At 38.0% G+C, this 20,267-nt stretch overlaps 1 protein-coding gene across 1 annotated transcript in view; it reads right to left on the reverse strand.

Moving 5' to 3' along the window:
- Positions 1 to 20,267, reverse strand: part of LOC127660590 (CUB and sushi domain-containing protein 1-like) — a 524,643-nt gene that overhangs the window by 431,858 nt on the left and 72,518 nt on the right. Inside the window, exon 2 of the mRNA XM_052150909.1 lies at positions 11,827 to 11,939. Coding sequence (XP_052006869.1) covers positions 11,827 to 11,939 — 113 coding nt within the window. The remainder of the gene's footprint in view (positions 1 to 11,826; positions 11,940 to 20,267) is intronic.

Consider the following 20,267-nt stretch of genomic DNA (forward strand, 5'->3'; position numbering starts at 1 on the left):
GAATAGACTTGAATACATTAGGTTACAGCAACAAAACGAATTTTAAGGATTAGATAAGGTAGAAATAAGGGTTATCTAGCGTAAATAAAATTAATTAGGGCATAATGACACTAAATGAATATAATAACAAATTATATTTTATAATTTTCATTCATATGCACCAATAAGACACAAAGTAATGAACCACAATACTTGCCTACATATAATTTTACTAAAACATTTTAATATATTTAAAACGCCAGAATTGACAATTTTGAGTAATGCCAAACGTTCTGATGCATTGAAATGGACAGTTAATAAAATAACCAGCTCTTAATGCCATTTTTGGTGCAGATCGATCTCACAGTGTAATCAGAAACTGTAGGCTGACTTTTCTTTAGTTAAAATTGTTCTGTGCCAATCAATATTCAAAACACTGCCCCCCAGTGGCCAAAGATGTAAGTGTTGCTGGGCGAATGGGCATGTGTGAGCTGTACATGATATAATACAGTGAAGAGGAATGCATGCTTTATGAACTGTGCCCCCAACCCAAGCCCCAAACATAAACCTAATGATCAGTGGAGTAAAAATGTCATGTTAAAGGGAAAAATGCAACTCCCGAATCACACTCATCAATGATTATGCAAACGTGATTACTTCCTGGTTTCAATGCAGCAAAACGAACCTGGGTCTCCCACGCTGCTGCCACAACGTGCTTCCAGTCGTGCCATAAGGGAAGGTAAACACATTGGATCGGATGCAAAAAAGGTCTGATAAAAGATGGCTCTTATCAGTGAGTTTGCATAATGTGGCCGATCCTCATGTGTACAAATACAAATATGTTATATACAGAAGCAAGGGAATGTAATGGCAGAAGATGCTTCATATGTTGGATAAATATAAATGGAGTAAGCTGTATATTGCAGATTAATTATTGCCCAATGGGGCAGTTTTAACTGTTCATGAGATGGATAGAATAAGGGAAAATACTGTTCCTGTGCCTGACGGTTCTGGTGCTCAGTGCTCTGTAGCACCAGCCAGAAGGCAAGAGTTCAAAATGTAGTGGGCTGGTGAGTGGGGTTCAGATTTTTCCAGCCTTTTTCCTCACTCTGGAAATGTACAGTTCTTGAAGGGAGGGCAGGGGGCAACCAAAAATCCTCTCAGCAGTCCAAACTGTCCTTTGTAATCTTCTGATGTCCAATTTCATAGCTGCACCTAACCAGACATTTACTGAAGTGTAGAGGACAGACTCAATGACTGCTGAGTAGAACTGTATCAGCAGTGTCTGTTGCAGTTTGAACTTGCTCAACTGAAGTGAAGCGAAGGAACTACAAACTCTGCTGGGCCTTTTCCACAATAGAGTCACTGTGGGTCTCCCACTTCAGGTCCTGTGAGATGGTTCGTACCCAGGAACCTGAATGACCCCACTGCTGCCACAGTGATGTTGCAGTGATCCCCCTCACCATTCTAAAGTCCACAATCATCTCCACCGTTTTGAGTGTGTTCAGCTCCAGGTTGTTTTGAATACACCAGTGAGCCAGCCGTTCAACTTCCCTTCTGTTTAAAGACTCATCATCATCATGGATGAGGCCGATGACAGTAGTGCCATTTGCAAACTTCAGGAGTTTGACAGAGGGGTCATTGGCAGTGCAGTCAACATCCCTGTGTGCTCTCCCTACATGTACATGTGTTGGAAGTGAATTGTCTCACTAGCTGCTGCCTGTCTGTTAGAAAGTTTGTGATCCACTGAAAGATAGACGTGGGAACAAAGAGTTGGTATAATTTAGTCTAAATATAGCTGAGATGATAGTGTTGAAAGCCAAACTAAAGTCCACAAAAAGGATCCTTGCATATGTCCCTGGTCTGTCCAGATGTTGCAGGATTTGATGCAATCCCATGTTGACTGCACAGACCTGTTTGCTCAATAAGCAAATTGAAGGGGATCTAGAAAGGCTCCAGTGATGTCCTTCAGGTTGGCCAACACCAGTCTCTCAAATTATTTCATGACAACAGACATCAGAGCGACAGGTCTGTAGTCATTAAGTCCTGTGATTTTGGGTTTCTTTGGGACAGGAATTATGATTGAGTTACAGAATTGTATTGTATGTATTTTAATCTTATGTATAGTAGTTACTGACACCGTATATAAAGTGGGACCTTGTTTGGTAATGACGTTTATATCAGAGACACTATTTGTAACAAGGAATTTCAAAACAAACAGACCCAAACCCAAATCCTGCCCAAAAACGTGACACAAATTGGGGGCCTTTGTTAGAAACCACATCGACCAGGAGGCCATAAAGACTGACAGAAGACATGGTTAATGACTGCTACCACTGTCTCCCTCGCTGAAGGACATTTGGGGAGGGGAATGAAATGAGCCACCTTCGAGAACCAGTCCACTATAGTCTGACGACTGTGTTGCCATGGGAGGGGGAGGAGACCAATTACGAAATCCATGGCTATGTGTGACCAGGTTCTCAAAGCCCTTTGTATTCCGAACAAGGAGATAAGAATTGCGCAAATCCAACTTCATAAAAAGGATGCTACCTGCAAAAGGTTGAAAGCTGAGGACATCAATGGCAAAGGATTGCGATTCTTCATCTTGATGTCATTCAGCTCCTGATAATCTATACAGGGTCTTTGCGAGCAATCCTTCTACTCCACAAAGAATAACCCTGGACATGCTGGCGAGGAGAAAGGGCAGATGAGACCTGCTGCCAGAGAATAATTTATATAACGGTTCATAGTGAATACAGCCATCCCAGAGGTGGCGAGGGGCCAGGAAGCAGTTCAATTGAACAGTTGAACGGATGATGAGGAGGAAGGGTCGAGGCACAGGACCGGCTGAACACTGCCCTCAAGTCATGGTATGTCAACACTACTCTGCTTTAGTCCACTGGTTCATCCTGCAATGAAACACAAGACTAGACAGGGGAAACAACAGAGTTAAGACAACAAACAATAAGGTCTCCAAGCAAGAACAGTGTTGGTTGATCAGTCTATGTGTGGGTTGTGCACTACCAACAAAGGATTACCCAACACTACCAGTTGAGATTGCATCAGATCGAAGGACAACTGATTACCAGAGACGAAGGTGACCGGCTTTGTGGACTGAGTGATGACAGACAGTGGCATGCCAATGAGGGTGTGGGCGGTGATGGGTTTATCCAACTGGACCATAGGAAGCCACTCTTTAAAAGCCAATTCAAAATCCATAATCCATAAAGTTCCATTCAGCATCGGAATGAACCAATGCAGAGACTGTGTGACAGGCAGATCCAGGAAATCAAGTGTTTGAAGTCCAAGGGTTTTGTCCAATCATGTTGTGCTTTCCAGTAACCCCTTCCTTACTGATGAGCGGTGTCTTTTAGGGAGCAGAGTGATGATCAGAACAAGCACAATGAAAACAGTCTATTAACGAGACATCGCTGTTTCACCCTACGTAAGATTTGGGATGTTCTGACTTGCATCGGCTCTGTGTCGGGCTGTGATACTGGTGAGTTAGCTGAAGAAGCATGGTGGTGACGGTGTAGGGTCAGGTGTTGATCGACTCGGATAGCCAGATCACCCAAGTCATCGAAGCGCTGAAGCAAATCCAAAGAGTAATTCTTTTCCAGGATGCCGTCGGATAGCCCTTGCAGAAATCCCATATGGCTTGGTCATTCTACTCACAAGAACCAGCCAGAGTGCGAAATTCAATCGCATAATCTGAGGTGATCTCCTTGAGACAGTCCAAACAAGACCCTTGCCACTTCCCAATGTTGAGCCGATCGATCAAACACTTGGCGGAACTCAGTGGAAAAGGCGTGATAGGAAGCGGAGCAGGGTTGTCTGTTGTCCCAAATGGCATTGCCCCATTCGCCAGACCTTCCAGTTAGAAGCGTGATTACACAAGCCACCTTCATTGTATCCAACGCAAAAGTAGAGGGCTGTAATGTGAATAACAGGGAACATTGCGAAAGGAATGCGCTACAGGATTCAGCCTCACCTGAATACAGGGCTGGAGGGGGAATGCAGGTTTCAAAGTGTCCAGAAAGGGGAACTGCCGGAGCGGTAAGGATGCATCCTGAGAGGGGCCAGCATCGGGATATAGGCAGAGTTGCTGCACGACATAGGTGAGCTCGGCGAGCTGCCAAACCATCATGTACAGAGCCTGGTTAGATGTGGAGATTTGATCCAGCTGACGTCTCAGCAAGGCTCCCTGCTGAGAGAGGGCAGAGTGAAGAGTGGATTCCTCCTCTGGGTCCATACTTGGCTAGATTGTTCTGTAACGAGCGATAGTGAGACAAACAGACAGAAATGCAGAGGAACAGTTCAAAGGATTTATTTACAATAATTGTGAGCCATCACTGTAGATGTCGAGGATCCCGACACTGGCTGCAGCAGCGGGGAGAGATGACAGAGATGCGCATGCGCTGTGGCCGCCCCGGGCAAATCCGTGAATAGTGTGTTTTTAGAATGAGTGTGTGCTTTGTGGCAGCCAGGAATAGATTCCTGGAATCCTCCATTGAAGCTTAGTGAGGTGCAGAATGACGCCCAGCAGAGTAGGGTGATCTAGCTCCCGACACATGTGCAAAGATGAGGTATCCTCTGTGGAAACCCAGCTGACATGCAGCGAACTGGAAGGCAATCACTTACCCAACAAGTGGGTAACCAACAGATACACAAGACAGGGCCAACTAGGCTGAGAGAGGGAGGTTCACACCAAACAACAATCTAGCGAAGATAATGAGAACACGAAGGGCTTAAGAAGAGAGTGAATTAGAGGAGAACAGGTGTTGCTCGGCATGCTAATCAGTGGCATGATCAGCGTTCCCCTGGGAACAATCAATGTTTCCATGGAAACGCCGATTAAGCATGCCGGCCGTGTCTGTGAGACATGAGGGAGAGAAAATAACATCTGTCTTAACGCTCTCATACTCTTGAGTTGTGAGACAATAAAGGATTGCAAAACTAGTCTAATGACACTTTACGAAACTTAATGGCCAAATAAAAAGTATGTTAGAATCAGTGTGGCTTAATTTTCTATCACAAGCTGAATTTATTGAGAATATATTGCAAATATTCCTTATAAGCCCTAGTGATTGCTACTTTAATTTCAAGAATCTATTAATGCATTTGTTTGATATTTGTACAGTAATGTATGTGCAGCCTTGGCAAGCTTTTCCAATTGATTCCAATGCAGAGCGGACATCAAGAGCAAAGTTACATTTTCCAGGCATAGAGGCTTCAAAACCACAAAGAAAAGAAGGAAAAAAAATAACTTTTAGATTAAAGCATGCCCATAGGACCACCAGAGGAAATGCCTGTACAGTATACTATTAACCTGATGGATTGGGTTGTAATGGTTAGAGAGTCACAGTCACAATGCTTAAAAGAGAAAAGTCACACATCCACAAAATTATGCACAGCGATGACTTCACTGAACTTCAGCTAATACACATAAAAGCAAGCCAATGGAAAGCAACTGTACAGTATACTCAACTACCACACATTTAAATTACAGATGACATTATCGACTAAACTAAAGCAGAACTAAACTAAACCTTAGAAGTACAACATGAAAGATGTTGGTGAACAATATGAATCACTAGATTCTGCATTTCCAGAACGAAATATTAGTGCTTGGAAGGCAGCAAAAGAAAAGTGTTAAAGTTTTAGGTAAGTTTAGGTTTTGGACTTTGGTTCTATGTAAATAAAACAGTGTTTTGTTTACTGTCAGCAGTACAAAATAGCCAATACACAACACAACACAGTCTTTGCAGGGTAAATGTTAAATAGATGCAAGATATTAGCCCAATCATAATTCAGTATGCATATAGATGTAAAAAGAAGCCCAATCGCAAGTCAGTCTGCAAATCATTCCGTGTCATCTCAACCAGCGGTCCCGGGCTCAAAATTATATGTTTTACTGGAAAAAGAAATACATAAAAGGATGATGAAAGCCAAAATATTCAATGCTATGGATGAGTACTTACAGAAGAATCCATTATTTTGTAGAGGGGTGGGGGGGTTAAAATATAATGTAGTCTCATAGAATGATTGGTACTACATTTACATTCACGCATTTGGCAGATGCTTTTATCCAAAGCGACTTACAGTGCACTTATTACAGGGACAATCCCCCCGGAGCAACCTGGAGTTAAGTGCCTTGCTCAAGAAAACAGTGGTGGTGGGGATCGAACCTGCAACCTTCTGATTACCAGTTATGTGCTTTAACCCACTACACCACCACTACTCTATAACTAAAGTTTTGCAAACTGATTTTTTTGTGCCGAGTTTCCTAGTTAAATTAACACTAGTGGTTCTTTAACAACTGTACGTTTTATTCACTTTCACACAAAAACAACGGCTGATTTTGACTTTATTAACACATTTTACACTCTATTATTCACACACTGCTATGTTATTATATCAAAACACTAACTATAACGTATCATTTTATGGGTGGCTGTGGCTCAGGTGGAGGAGCGGGTTGTCCACAAATGGCAGGGTTGGTGGTTCGATTCCCGGCCCACATGACTCCATATGCCGAAGTGACTTGAGCAAGACACTGAACCCCAAGTTGCTCCCAATGGGAGGCTAGCAGCTCTGCAGTCATTGGTGTGTGAATGAGACACAGTTTTAAGCGCTTTGTAGAACCGCTAAGGTTAAAAGGTGCTATATAAGTGCAGACCATTTATCATCATTTAAAATAACTAGAAGTTTTAATACTTATATTACAGACTCACCTACATTTACACACTTATTCCAATGTGATTATCTTGCATGGTAGCTCACTTGAAAGTGTGTTGGACTTTGAACTCGGAAGTCCATGGTTCGAGACCAGTCAAGCACGCAAGCTGACATGTAAGATGCCAGTGACATGAAAATGACATGGTTCAGAAAATGTGCTTTTCATAGACATTTTGTTTTTGGACACTATCGGTTAGGTTTAGTTGTTGGTTTAGGTTATGGATGCCTGTTTTTAGATCACAGTTGTTAGGTTAAGGTTAAAGTTTTAGGTTAGAGAGGTACGTTTTACTTATTATAACCTCATCTAATATTCACATTAAAAACTCATCTGATTACGATGCAATTTCACTCGCTTTTGGCGCCGCCCACTGGACATTTCATTAGGAAACTGCAGCCAAACGTGTGATGAAGCACGTCATTTCATTTTGCAAAAATTTTGCCACGGTCACGTAATGTTTATGAGATCAGGCTGTTAAAATGACAATTTTTGCCATTGATTTTAGAGCCAAAAAACCAAACCCAACTTAAAAAGGTGGCAGGGTCATACATTTTTTACACAGAGATTGGTAGGTCTGTTAATTAGTTCACTTCAGTTGATATCAGCATCCTTTGTTGCACTTTGCCAATGTTACCACTCCAAAAACTGTACAAAAACACTTTTGTGTGTTGTTTTACCAAACTTTGATGGCCTATAATTCCAGATGTATTAAATATATCTACATTTCTTTTAAAATGCAGAAAGTTTTCTTTGTTGAACTCTATAATCTAAAGGTATACTAAGATATCTTTTTGAATGAAGTCTTATGTTAAATGTTAAAGTGGTTTGGCCTGAATTAATTGCAGAAGTTCAGAGCAAAACTGTAAACATCAAAAGTAAACCAAATATGGAGCATCAAATGTGTTTTAAGTTAACAGCACTGTAGGACCTCAGCAAACAGAACAGAAGAGCACATATGTAAGCAGTGGTGAGACTTTGTTATACCTAATTGCGAACAAAACTAAGAGCACAGTAAGGAGTGATACCTCACACAGAGAGAAATATCTCTGTCACACAGCACGTACAAAGCACACATTTTCAACACATCTGCATTCCACAGCAGTGTCTTGGTGATGACCATATGGTCGTAAAAATAGACTCAGGCACAGTGCTGACACCAAAAAAAAAAATTATCGCAAACGAGAGACGTCGCTTGTGAAGCCTTTCAGAGCAGTAGTTGTCACCTAAAGAGGCTTTCTGACAAGTACAATAATTAATTCTTCATTTCTGAGATGTTGGGAATCGCAAGTTGATTGAAATTACATAGTTATAGTCACATTTTTCTTTGAATGCCTTCATTACAATTAGAAAAACTTAATTATCAAAGGAACATGGAGGATAAAATGTTTTCACTTGTTATCCACTGAAAATCTTGCACTCTTTTGCAGCTCTTAAATGTCATTCTCCTATCCACATACTTAAACTGGATGCTTAAGATAGACATTGTGCCTTTTGTCGTCAATAGCTGCGTTTCCATCCGACTATTGTTATGAACATTTTGAAAAAGTTTAAAACATTTGATATGCAAATAAACTCAATACTTACATAAAATGTAATGCACTAAGAGGAGGTGGATTTTCTGGAGTTTAGCATTAGTTAAAAAAGTGCATTAAAGTGAAGGAAACGGCTTATTCGCGTGAACGATGACGTGTCCTGACTCATGACCATTTGTAAAACGCGATGGCAATGCACACTTCAGATGGTCAAGGTGTGTGAGAGCTTGACGTGACTGGATTAACGAAAGGCGAAATTATGTCACACAATTTTTCAAATGTAGCCCTGTTTAGTCGAAATTGCTTTACCCACAGATCGTCGTTAAAGTGGGTCCTCACAGTCCACCAGAACTGTTTTGAGCGCAGGTGCTATAGGGTATATGGAGGCTGTCGGCGAATGAGAACAACCATTTGAGTCCTCATTATGTGAGCCATTGCACTTATTATGCGATGTCTCCTGGCAGCATTTAATAGCATAAATGTACAATTTCTTTATTACAGCAAATACAACTCCCCAATGAAGCAAAGAGATCGTTCAGCTGCTCCATTTAAAAAAATGCAGGCTCCCTCAAAATAATGCACATTTACAGTTCATGGAAACGCACTATGTTTTGCATTTTATTTAGTCTAATTGTCAGATATGTGTATTAAATTATGTGAAACATTTTGATGGAAACCCAATTAATGATTTCAGAGCAACTTCAGTTGCAATTTCAGAGCAACTTCAGTTGCAATTTGCGGGTATCGAACCAGGTGAACCCTGGTTCGATACCCGCTTCAGCTGATATAAATGATGTGACTCTGTTGTACCAGAGCTCTTTGCATTGTGCTTAGGGAATGGCTTGACCCCGATCATTGCTATATAAAATATAAATTATTTATATATGTATATACAGAGTATATATTTATTAGGACTGTCAATGGATTAAAATTGTTATCAAATGAATTAAATGGTGTCCCCATTAATTAATTGCAATTTAATACAAATAATTAAATATATAATGCTGAAATAATTATACATAATTCCCCTTCTGTCCCCTTCTGTCACTGTATACATAAAAAAATATTCAGATAATTAAAATGCATTACATTCTTGTTACAGAAGAGTTAATCATTGACAAGACAATAAAAAAGCAGCTTTTGAATACAATGTATTGTTTACTACCATATTATTGATCATAAGTCAATCATTGGCATACAGTTCACAGCAATCCATTTCACAAGTGATTTTATCAATCAGTTGGAGATTTATTGTGAGGGCTTGTTTAAGGACCCGTCAATTTACACCTACATCAGACATGCTTGTGTAGCGTCTCGGGTGTGTTGCGTCATAAACATCACATTTTTAGGTCACTGTTTCAAGTTAAATATAGTTTAATACTTAGAAGAATACACCTTGAGATCCCTTAGTTCGGATGTGCGCTCCATCAAGTGTTTAGAAAGCAAGAACGTAACGCATGTTTGTGTTGTTCTGCTGCTGAAGGGTTGTTTTGCTCACTGTATAAACTGCGCTTTGCCATACATTTCACTTACAGACCTCTGGAGTAAACAGGTGGTACTACAATCTTGCATTTCTCAAAAATCTTCTTTATAACGGTCCGAGGGCATTGCGATTAATTCTGTTAATGTTTTTAATGCATTATTTTTAATAAAATTTATCATAATGAATTAATGCAGTAAATCGACAGCCCTAATATATATATATATATATATATATATATATATATATATATATATATATATATATATATAAATGACATGATGGTGAGTAAATAATGACATAATTTTGTATTTATTAAAAACGTATTCTACCCAAGAAACTTTCTAGTTCTGCTTTCTGGTTTTGCAATTGTAAATGCAACACATTAAAAAGGCTTAAAATTCATATCTGTACTAAGACCTACTAAGACTAGACCTGACAAATATATTTGTTGCTAAAAACACTAAATGTATCAATTATTAGTAAACCTGTAATTTAACACTAAATGTAAACCAACATGTTAAAGCTTTGCACCAGAAAATGAACACAATTCCCTGTTCAAATAAATCATAAAACAAATAGCTCTGTGAAACAAAGACAGAATAGAATTAGATCCACATCCAGGGTGCCTCTTTTAATCCCAAAGCTAATCTAACAAGCCCATTGATGAGTTTGCAGGGTGTGTAAATCTAGTTTCCCAGAGCTTAATCAATCTAGAGTGGACAAGCAAACAATACAAATCACATCAGGATAAAGTGTATTTTACCACACCAGAATGAGCAGTCCCCTAACAATGTTTATGCACCACTAGACTTAGACTTCAATCCAACCTAATATGCCAAAAATCATGATTTGTGTACCATGCTGTTGCCATTAATGCAGATGGCTAGACCAAATGTACCTGGGGCAGAAAAAACAACAGTGGTAGTAAGCCAGTCAACCAACAGGCGAAATGTGCAAAACCACTGATATTTCTTGAGATTGAGCAAGCAAGGACAGTCTTTTCAGTTTAACTATTCAAAGGAACAGTTCAGCCTAAAATAAAAAAAACAAATAATTCCATGTCATTCCAAACCTGTATCCTGTTTTCTGTGACATTCAAAGGAAAATTAAAGAACAATTTTCATGCTGCTCTTTCCCATACAACAACAGTTCATAGTGACCACACTTGTCAAGCTTCAAAAAGGGCCATGCAAGCACCAAAAAAGCCCATATGACTTGTTTGCTCTACATTCCAAGTCTTCTGAAGCCATTATAGCGGTGTGTGAGGAACAGACCGAAATTTAGGTTGTTTTTCTGAAGCATCCAAATCTCATTTTGCATCCTGCATATCCAAACTGGTGCATCATGTTTAGTTAGGACATACGCATGACTCTAATCATGATTGTGAGTTTTGGCAGATAAGATTATCAGTGAATAACGACTTCAATTTCAGTCTGTTTCTTATGTGAAGCTTCAGAAGATGCAAGGACAACTTTTAGACTTTTATTGTGCACTGATGGTTTTTTTCATGCTGTCAGACGTGGTCATTATATGGACTCATTATATGAAAAAGAGTCGCATTAAAATAAAGTTCAGTCATGAATCTCTACATGGCGTAAGCAGATAGATCCTTTAATCATGCAAACTGTTAACCAAATAACTTACTCTCTGTGTATTCTCTTTTGTCTAACACTTTGTTTTAAATTGCCTCTGCTGTTTTTTGGCAAGCTGGTTTAACTGCAGTGCGCTACAAAATGGTTATCTCTGAAACCCTCCTCCTCCCCAGCACCACAGTCTAGATCTGCTTCAAGGGGATTGTGTTTATGTCTGATTGTGCAGCAGTATTATGTCTGTGTATGTTCTTCTCTATAGCAAGTCTTCGTACTTTCTCTGCAGCAGCAGAGTAAGCAGATCTAGTCAACTAAGAACAAACCTACAAACTTGTCATATCCATTATAACATCTTAAACTTATTCAGTCTCGTCATAACTGAAATGATTTTGTGTTCCACAGAACAACAAACAGCATACAGGTTTGGAAAAAGTTAACAACTTTCATTTTGGGGTGAAGCATTCCTTTAACACATATGCTTTTATAATGATAACTGAAGTTTCCTACCTTCATAGATTGCTTTAAATCCTTGGGCACTCACGGCAAAATCCGTAGTAAACCACAGTGCCAAGATCGACCCAGAGCTTACGACAGGAGACGGCAACATAAAGCCTGACAACCTGAAATGAAATTGATAAATTTAATGTCAGCAAATATTACAAAACATGTCATTTATGAAAAACGGGTTTAGATTTTAGCCATTCAAAAATAGATAATGAATGAAACTGCTTTTATGTATTTAGATATTTTGTATTACAATCACCATATCAATTTAAGTAAAAGTTGAATTGAAACATTTACTCATGTCATATTAAAATACCAATGTATTTAAACTGGTATTGAATCCAGACATTTGTACAAATCCTGAAGATTAAAGTTATCTAGCATGATTTGAGAAGAGCCTCTTGTGTGCTTCAGTGGAGCATCTTGTGTGCTTTTTGTGACCTAAAAATAGTACAGAATCTTTAATATTTCTTATTCACTGTACATCATACTCTTTCTCATACTTGTCATACTGTTTTTAAAATCCTCCAATAGTTCTTGTTTTAAATTAGATCTTGAATCCCCAGATTTCCAGTGTGGTCTCAGACTTTTGGACCCTTTTGGATAATTTCTTTAATTATACACTAATTTATAATTCCTAATTTTACATAATAAAGACAGTTGAATCATTTTAAATTACTTAAAGGGTTCATGACATAAATAATACAAATTTCTATGATCTTTTGACATTTAAGTAGTCATTGTCCTATAAAATCATACTGTAAGTTTCAGAACTCAAAATTTCATCTTCACTGCAAAAACAGCATTTTTTGAAACCAAGCTACCAAAACGACTTATTCTCTATTTCCTCCACATTGTGATGTCACACTGTTGTACACATTTGCATCTGATCACCTCCACAACAACACATCAAAGCCTACTTTAACTTATCACTTCCGTAGCCCACCCAGTAGCGGTGAGCAGTGAGATGACAAGTATAGAGGGCAGGTCAGTCAAAAGCAGAGAGCCAATCAGAATAGTGGGCATTTACTGTCAAGTCTTAAAGGAGAAGCAGCACCAAAACAGAACGTTTCTGATAGATTGTCAGAACGAGGGTGGAAAATTATGTTTTACAAATATATGATGTTTTTTGTGCACTTTACTTATATTAAAAGTGAACCTCAAGGACCATATTAAAATAAGGCATGTTATGACCCCTTTAAGAAATGTAATTTACTCATGCCAATTTAGTTTTTAATCATTTGAATTTTAAATCTGAGTTTTTTCACATTCACGTTTACCAACTTTATGAACAATCACTTTGAAAACTCAACTGACAGATCGGGCTTGGGTAAACATATCATTCATTCTCAAAATATTTCCCAAGTGTACGTGTTTTTCCCCCACTTTTTAATGAGCAGGGTGAACTAGTCTTTGTCACCCACAAGAAATGCAATCACACTGAGCTACTACTCTACAGCTCACAGTACTGGCTCAACCTTTGACACTGCCCTAGTGAATTAGATGAATGTAACAAGCTGAGGATGAAACCGGGGTCCCCCGTAACAATGACAAGCCTCTCTGGCTCTCGAGAGGAGGATAAGACATGTTCTTTGATGAAAGCCCAGAGAAATACTCCACTCATTCCTCAGAGATCTCAGCTAAGCAGCAGCAGATATCTGACCTCTGGACATCAGATCAAGTTCATGGAATTCACTAAAGATGACTCATTTTATCCACGTCCTCATCCAATGCTGGAACAGGAGCAAAGTGAACCTAATTCTAATGAGAGAAACCAACTTTTTTTTTCTCCAACTAGTTCTCCAAGACACAGGCAGGTTTTGTGAAGAATGGTTTAATGGAAAAAGGGTTATTATTAAGATTTGCTTAACCCAGAAGAAAGGTTTGCTTAAATCACTAACCCTAAGTATGAGACATATTATGAGTAATATATTAAGTAAAAAATGATTTGTTTACCACACTGGGATGTTTACCACACTGTTTTTCACTAAAGAAGAATTATATGTAATAATTTTTTTAAATATTTTATTTTATTCATATTCATCACAATAACAATTATCAGCAATATTTACCTACATATATATTTTTACTAAAACATAAGAATACATGAAAAATGCCATTTCTGTGAAAATGTCAGTGATGTGCAAACTTATCATTGAAAAATGTAATGACACTTAATGACCATATAAAAAGGTGCTTTAAAATCATTGCAATATTTAAGATTTTGATTAATTTTATAATCAACAACAAAATAATGTAAATATTCTATATAATTCCCAGTCCAAGTGCTCAGCTAATGTAAACACTTCAGTGTGTTTTTAATCACATGCAAAGCTACTATGTTAAAACTGTCAGAATTAACATTATTGAATGCGAATAATTTAACTATTTTAAAGTGTTATCTTTTTCTTAATCACGATTAACAAATTTACCGATAATACAGCATAAACACTTGTGTAAAGGGCGAAACCTTTGCGATATGTCCGCCCGGAGTCGTTACACTGATGCACATGCCACAGCACCAGAGCACTACTTCCATGAGAGCCTACAAGCACCGCTCAGTTTGTAGTCCAAAATTCCGGAAGAGAATTCGTCATGAGTTCCCATGGAATTTTCCCATGATAAAGATACAAGGTCAATGGGCCTCATTCATGAAACACAAGCAGAACAAATATTTGTATAAATAGTTTGTAAAGCCATTCTGATGTTAATTTTAAAGTTTTTGTATTTTAAATGCTTTAGTCGGTACGAACAAACTTTACAGCTGCTCCCGATCATGTGTAAATCATGCACAAGACATCCGAACATGTGTTCTTAGTGGAAAAACCATATATGAACAATACAGTGGTAGAACAAAAAAAGAAAGTCGCATAGCCTTAAAATCTGTAGTATCTTACAGCGGTTCAGTCAAAAACCTACTTCAGACATTCTATCAATTTATTTGAAGATTGTTCCAGTTGCAAGTGAAGTACATCACTGTACGTTTGGATTTATTAGAGAAGTTTCTCCAATGATGCTGGCGATGCGCTCTACTGAACCAGAGAAGGTTAATGGTGGTGGACATCCTCCTGTCGGCATGAACTGAACATGTTTTACACTAAAGCTTTATGTCAAACCATTTTTATTGACCTCTTCGACTGTTTAATTCACAGAAGATCCTCTGATGACAGCAAAGATAATTGTAAGTTCCTCACTTTTATTTTAGATGCGTGTTTGCTAAATCAATATTTTATGATTTGTACTATGATTGTTTATTTTATATTACTGTCCGCATATATGTTAAAAGCTTCCAATTCTAATTTACTGAGTCTGAAACCTTCCTTGTATGGTGTTTTCATGGGCATGGGTTATGATAATTGTGAACGAATGTGCACGCATGCTCTATTTATGAATGTCACAAATTTACTAACATGCATACATTGTAATAATAAATCTGGGAATGCATAGCATTCGTGAATCTGGCGGAAAGTTTTTAGGATACTCGAAAAATGAAATGAGGCCCAAGGTGTGTACAAATTAAAAGTGTAAAGTTGCAAACTTTTGAGGGATTTTTGTAATAACTGAAGTCTTCTGCAGAGCAAAGCTATTGAAATTTTCAAGCATATTTCAAGATAAAAGGCTGCTTGGAAAAGACATTGGGCATCTTATTTTTCGTTTAAAATTAGAAACCTTTCTTATTTCTGAATTGCCTCTAGTAGTGTACGATAACAGAATGACCCACACACCTCAAAAACATCTAGTTTTTTTGGTTTCTTGGAGAATTACAAAAAAACTTCCTTTCAATCTATACTTAAATATTCAACAACTATATGGAAGGTTGACTTGCCGATGGCTGACGGCCTGACGTGTCAACTTCTAGCTCAAACAATGGTGCAAGTTTGAGGTGGAATTACATTTGCCTTTTCTCCTCACATGATGTCTAAATGAAAACAATTGAACACATTATTGTTACACTTAAACATAGAGAAATGTACAAACACAGCTTTATTCAAAGCAAATATTATGTTTGTTGGGTTTATTACAGCTCTAACCTCTAAGCCTGAATTAACAAACGCATTAACAAATGATAAATGAAGAATGAAGGTTGTGAGGTTTTGGTTGTATAACTTAGCTATTGAACATTGACTTGTATTATTTTATTCCAGCCCACATTCATCCAAAACAAAAAGAAAGATTTGGCTTTGAAATGCCTTAAATTCTCTAAGTGCTTGTTGGCATGTACCATAGGCAGATAATGGCTGTTTCCAAAAGTGCTTACTGGCAATTTCTCTGCCAATGCAATATGATTATCCAAGCATGACTTTACAAGGACTGGGTATTCCATGAAGGTTCAGAGGTCAAGAAAGTCCTGCTCATAAGATGATATTTTCTCCATCCTCTATGTTGAGGTGTCTACTGGGTAAATATAGCATTTTCATTATCGTTTTTATTCATGTGAAAACGCTGGCCGGTGTAAGGTTATCGTGTTATTTTAACCAAAGAGGACTGTGCAGCCGAGCGTCTGGACTTTTTATTAGAGCACATATCAGACTCGATCACAGTCGTTCAATCACAGTCTGAGCAGATATGCTTCTGGAAGTGTCGGCCCGGAGTGCATTAGCTCAGATGAACAAGGAACTTGGCTCCATTTCAAATATTACTTACCAAAGGCCTCTGTTGATCTGCTACGTCGAAGACAAGGTATACCCTCCTGTTAGTGACCACCTTCCTCCCCTTCTTGGTACTTTTAAGTTTTTTTTTATGACAGCCATTAGGCAGCTAGCTTTTAATAGGCCTCTCCATCTTCATCGATTGAATTATCTTCACATTGAAGATGCCGGCGAGACCTTGCGAAGCAAAAAGCGAAAGGTGACCATCATAAGACCACCAAATAGGCTCTATGCTTTTGAGTACTGCTTCTCTTAACAATCCTGTCTGATCGCACATTCAGCAGGTGAGAGTTTTTGACCATAATTGAACAAACCCTAGCACAGAAACCCTGCAAAAAAGACCAGCTAAAACAGCAAGCAATACCCATGATGGTCTAGGCTGGTTAATAATGCTTAGTGCTGGTTTGGTACTGGTGTAGCTGGTTGATCGGCATAGCAATGTTTTAACAAGTAAAACTGAGCTGGTGAAGCTGTTCAAACCAATTAGATTTTCTGATTAATCAAGAAAGTCTTGCTGGTTAAGCTAGCATACAAGCCTTGTTGGAATACCAGCACACCATCATTCAAAACATGGTGACCATGTTTGCTGGTGACCAGCTATTTATAATGCAAAACATTATTTGAAAATCGGAAAGACAGAAGGTAGAAGACTGTATATTTACTGTCGTTCATGAATGAATTAATCGAATTAAAACATTTATACATATACAATTATTGATTGTAAGTAATGAATATATATCTCAGGGCTGTAAATCTGTACATTTTTAAACTAAGTAATTGTGATTATTCATGGTACATGATACATTCTACTTTTTTCAGATAACAACATGCAAGAAATTGGTTAGTCATCACTTATTTTAAATATCTTGCGGGTGAAGTCTCCATTCTTTGTACAGTAAATACGCTCCTGTGGTTATTATGCCCGGGTAGTACTAGGAGGGGCAGTCGAGTCAAGCATGTACCTCCTGGAAATTTGAGTAGTTTTCCAGTCTGGGAAAGCTGAATTTGTTTGCATCATTAACAGTGTGCCATGGAAGTGGGCAGTCACTGCAGAGCTCTTTTGGCGCACTTTTTTGGTCTGTGATTCTCCTTTTGGTGGAGCGTTTCTTTTCAGGATCATGGGTAGTGTAGTTCTTCACCAGGAATTCTGTTATTAAACAACATGATTTCTAAATAAATTTGATGCAACACAGACTGATGGTTTCAACAGAAGTATTACCATTCAATTAACAAATCGCTTTTTTCATATGTTGAAAATTAATGGTATTTTTACTTACAAAACCAACTGTTGTTCCCTATTACAAACCAACTAGTGTCGACCTGTTTTATAAAATCAAGCTGTCTTCAGTTTCTTTGCTTGGCTCGTAAGTGAGACTATTAAAAGACCTTCTGTGGAGTTCACAAATTAATCTTTGTTCAATTGTTTGATCCAAAACAGTGTTTTATTTCACCCACTTCCCCCAAGTCTCATGTTATGTTTGTGTCATCACTGTGAGTCTATGTAACAACTCAGGAGAGAAGATGGCATTTTTACTGTGTTATTGAGGTATTTGTCACTTTGCTGCTGGCTTAGCCGTTTCTCTTGGTGGTCAAGCCGAACTAGCATTAACAAACATATCAACATAACCTTGATTAGCATTGAAATTCATGTTGATCGAAGCAGACAAATATGCAAATCATACACCATAAATACCTGAAAGTTAGGACAGATTGTTTTCATACTAATTGCTAACCAAACCAAAGGTAACATGAACCCCAAACCATCTTTTCAAATAGGCCTATTACTTTAGAAAAGTGTTTTCACATCAAACAAACAAAACAAACCAACCTGGTCTCATAGAATCTCGTTATAATACTTAAACTTTTGCAAAATTATATTTACATATTGCAACAGTTTCCAGGTGAAATAAACACTAGAGGCACTACAACATTGACTTTGATACCCTTTCACACAAATTGCAAGTAAAACCCAAGATTGTTTGTTCTTTTATGACGCTATCAGGTAGGTTTAGGTTGAAGGGTTGAGAAGGGAGGTAGTTTATTTTATTTATTATTTAAAACACAATAGAACATTAACCTTAAAAACCTCATCTGTTTGGGAGATGAATTAACTTTAAACGCCACACAGTGGAGATCTCACCTGGAAACTGCCGCGATATGTGTAAGGAAACAAGTAATATAATTTTTCTAAAATGTCACCACAGTCACATCATTTTCATGAGATCAGGCAAAATCAACTCTGACGTCAGACTAACTTGCTTTTAAACTAAAAGGTTTAGCGTTAATGCACTTTAAATTATTTAAAGGGGTAGTTCACCCAAAAATTAAAATTCTCTCATAATTTACTCACCCTCATGCCATACCAGATGTATATGACTTTCTTCAGAACACATTTGAAGAAAAATAGAAAAATATCTCAGCTCAGTAGGTCCTTTTAATGGAAGTGAATGGTATATTTTTGATGCTCCAAAAAGCACAGGCAATCAGCTTTAATGTCATCCATATGACTCCAGTAGTTAAATACGATAAATATTTATCTTTTTGCACCAAAAATTAAGTACTTTTTAACTATAAATAATTGCTTCTGTTAGGCAGCGGTATGCATGTTCACGAGAGAGCTGAGGTCAAAACAAATAGTAGCAAATTTAAACATAGATGTCAGAAGATTTTGATTTAAAAGGAGCAGAGGAGATACAAGTCTTTGTATGTTATATTTATTTGAACATGGGTTCTCTGACCAGGAGCACAGGGAGATGGAAGAGGCTGGACCAACAAGCCTCGTAGAGATAGAGAGCTCAGGAGACATGGTGATGCACGTGTAAGCAATGCCAGGCAATGCCAACAGAGGTAGAGAGGTCATCTGCTGCAATGAATTGAACATTGCCATATCACTGCTGTAAAGACCTTGTGACCTCAGCCCTCTTGTGAACACGCATACTGCTACTTACCAGACGCGATGATTTATAGTTAAAAAGTATTTAAATATTGATATTTTTCACACCAAAAGCGATCATGTTGCTTTATAAGACATTAATTTAACCACTGGAGTCATATGGATGATGTAAATGCTGATTGTCTGTGTTTTCAAATATCATGTTACCATCCACTTCCATTATAAGGACCTACTGAGCTGAGATATTTTTCTGTTTTTCTTCAACTGTGTTCTGCTGAAGAAACAAAGTCATGTACATCTGGGATGGCATGAGGGTGAGTAAATTATGAGAGAATTTTCATTTTTGGGTGAACTATCCCTTTAAACTTCTGCTACCTACTACAGTTATTTGATCTTTAATTTAGTGTACCGACTGTACAGAAGAAGAAAAAAGTTCTACAATAATGAGCCCACCTTGAAATGCCCCTCAATGTTATTTTGCTCTTTTGAAATACTAGATGAATACATAATTGCTCTAGAGAACATCGTTTGAAAGATCATGGGTCCTAACCTTCAAAGACTGTGTGCTATTATGAAATGTACAGAGTGAGAGGGGACAGATTTCACAGTGATAAAATCATAGCATTGGAATGTGAAGGACAAATGTATGCCTTTGAACAGACATTTAACCAGAAAAGAAACTTAACTGCTTGTGTTGAATATATGAGGATTTGCATTCAAGTTATGAAGGGATTTTCTTTTGACCATTTCTCTGAAAGAATAAAAGTGACGCTACAGATGCTTGAGATGAGCATAAACCAAAATTGTTTGTCTCTGCTCCTTTGAAAGTCGCGATACGGTTCCCGTAACCTGTGTCATGAGGCCACGTTTAACTTTTCAAGTTCCATGAGGGCGGCTTTCAA

The sequence above is a fragment of the Xyrauchen texanus genome, chromosome 20, assembly GCF_025860055.1.
Source record: "Xyrauchen texanus isolate HMW12.3.18 chromosome 20, RBS_HiC_50CHRs, whole genome shotgun sequence".
In the NCBI taxonomy this organism is placed as follows: Eukaryota; Metazoa; Chordata; class Actinopteri; order Cypriniformes; family Catostomidae; genus Xyrauchen; species Xyrauchen texanus.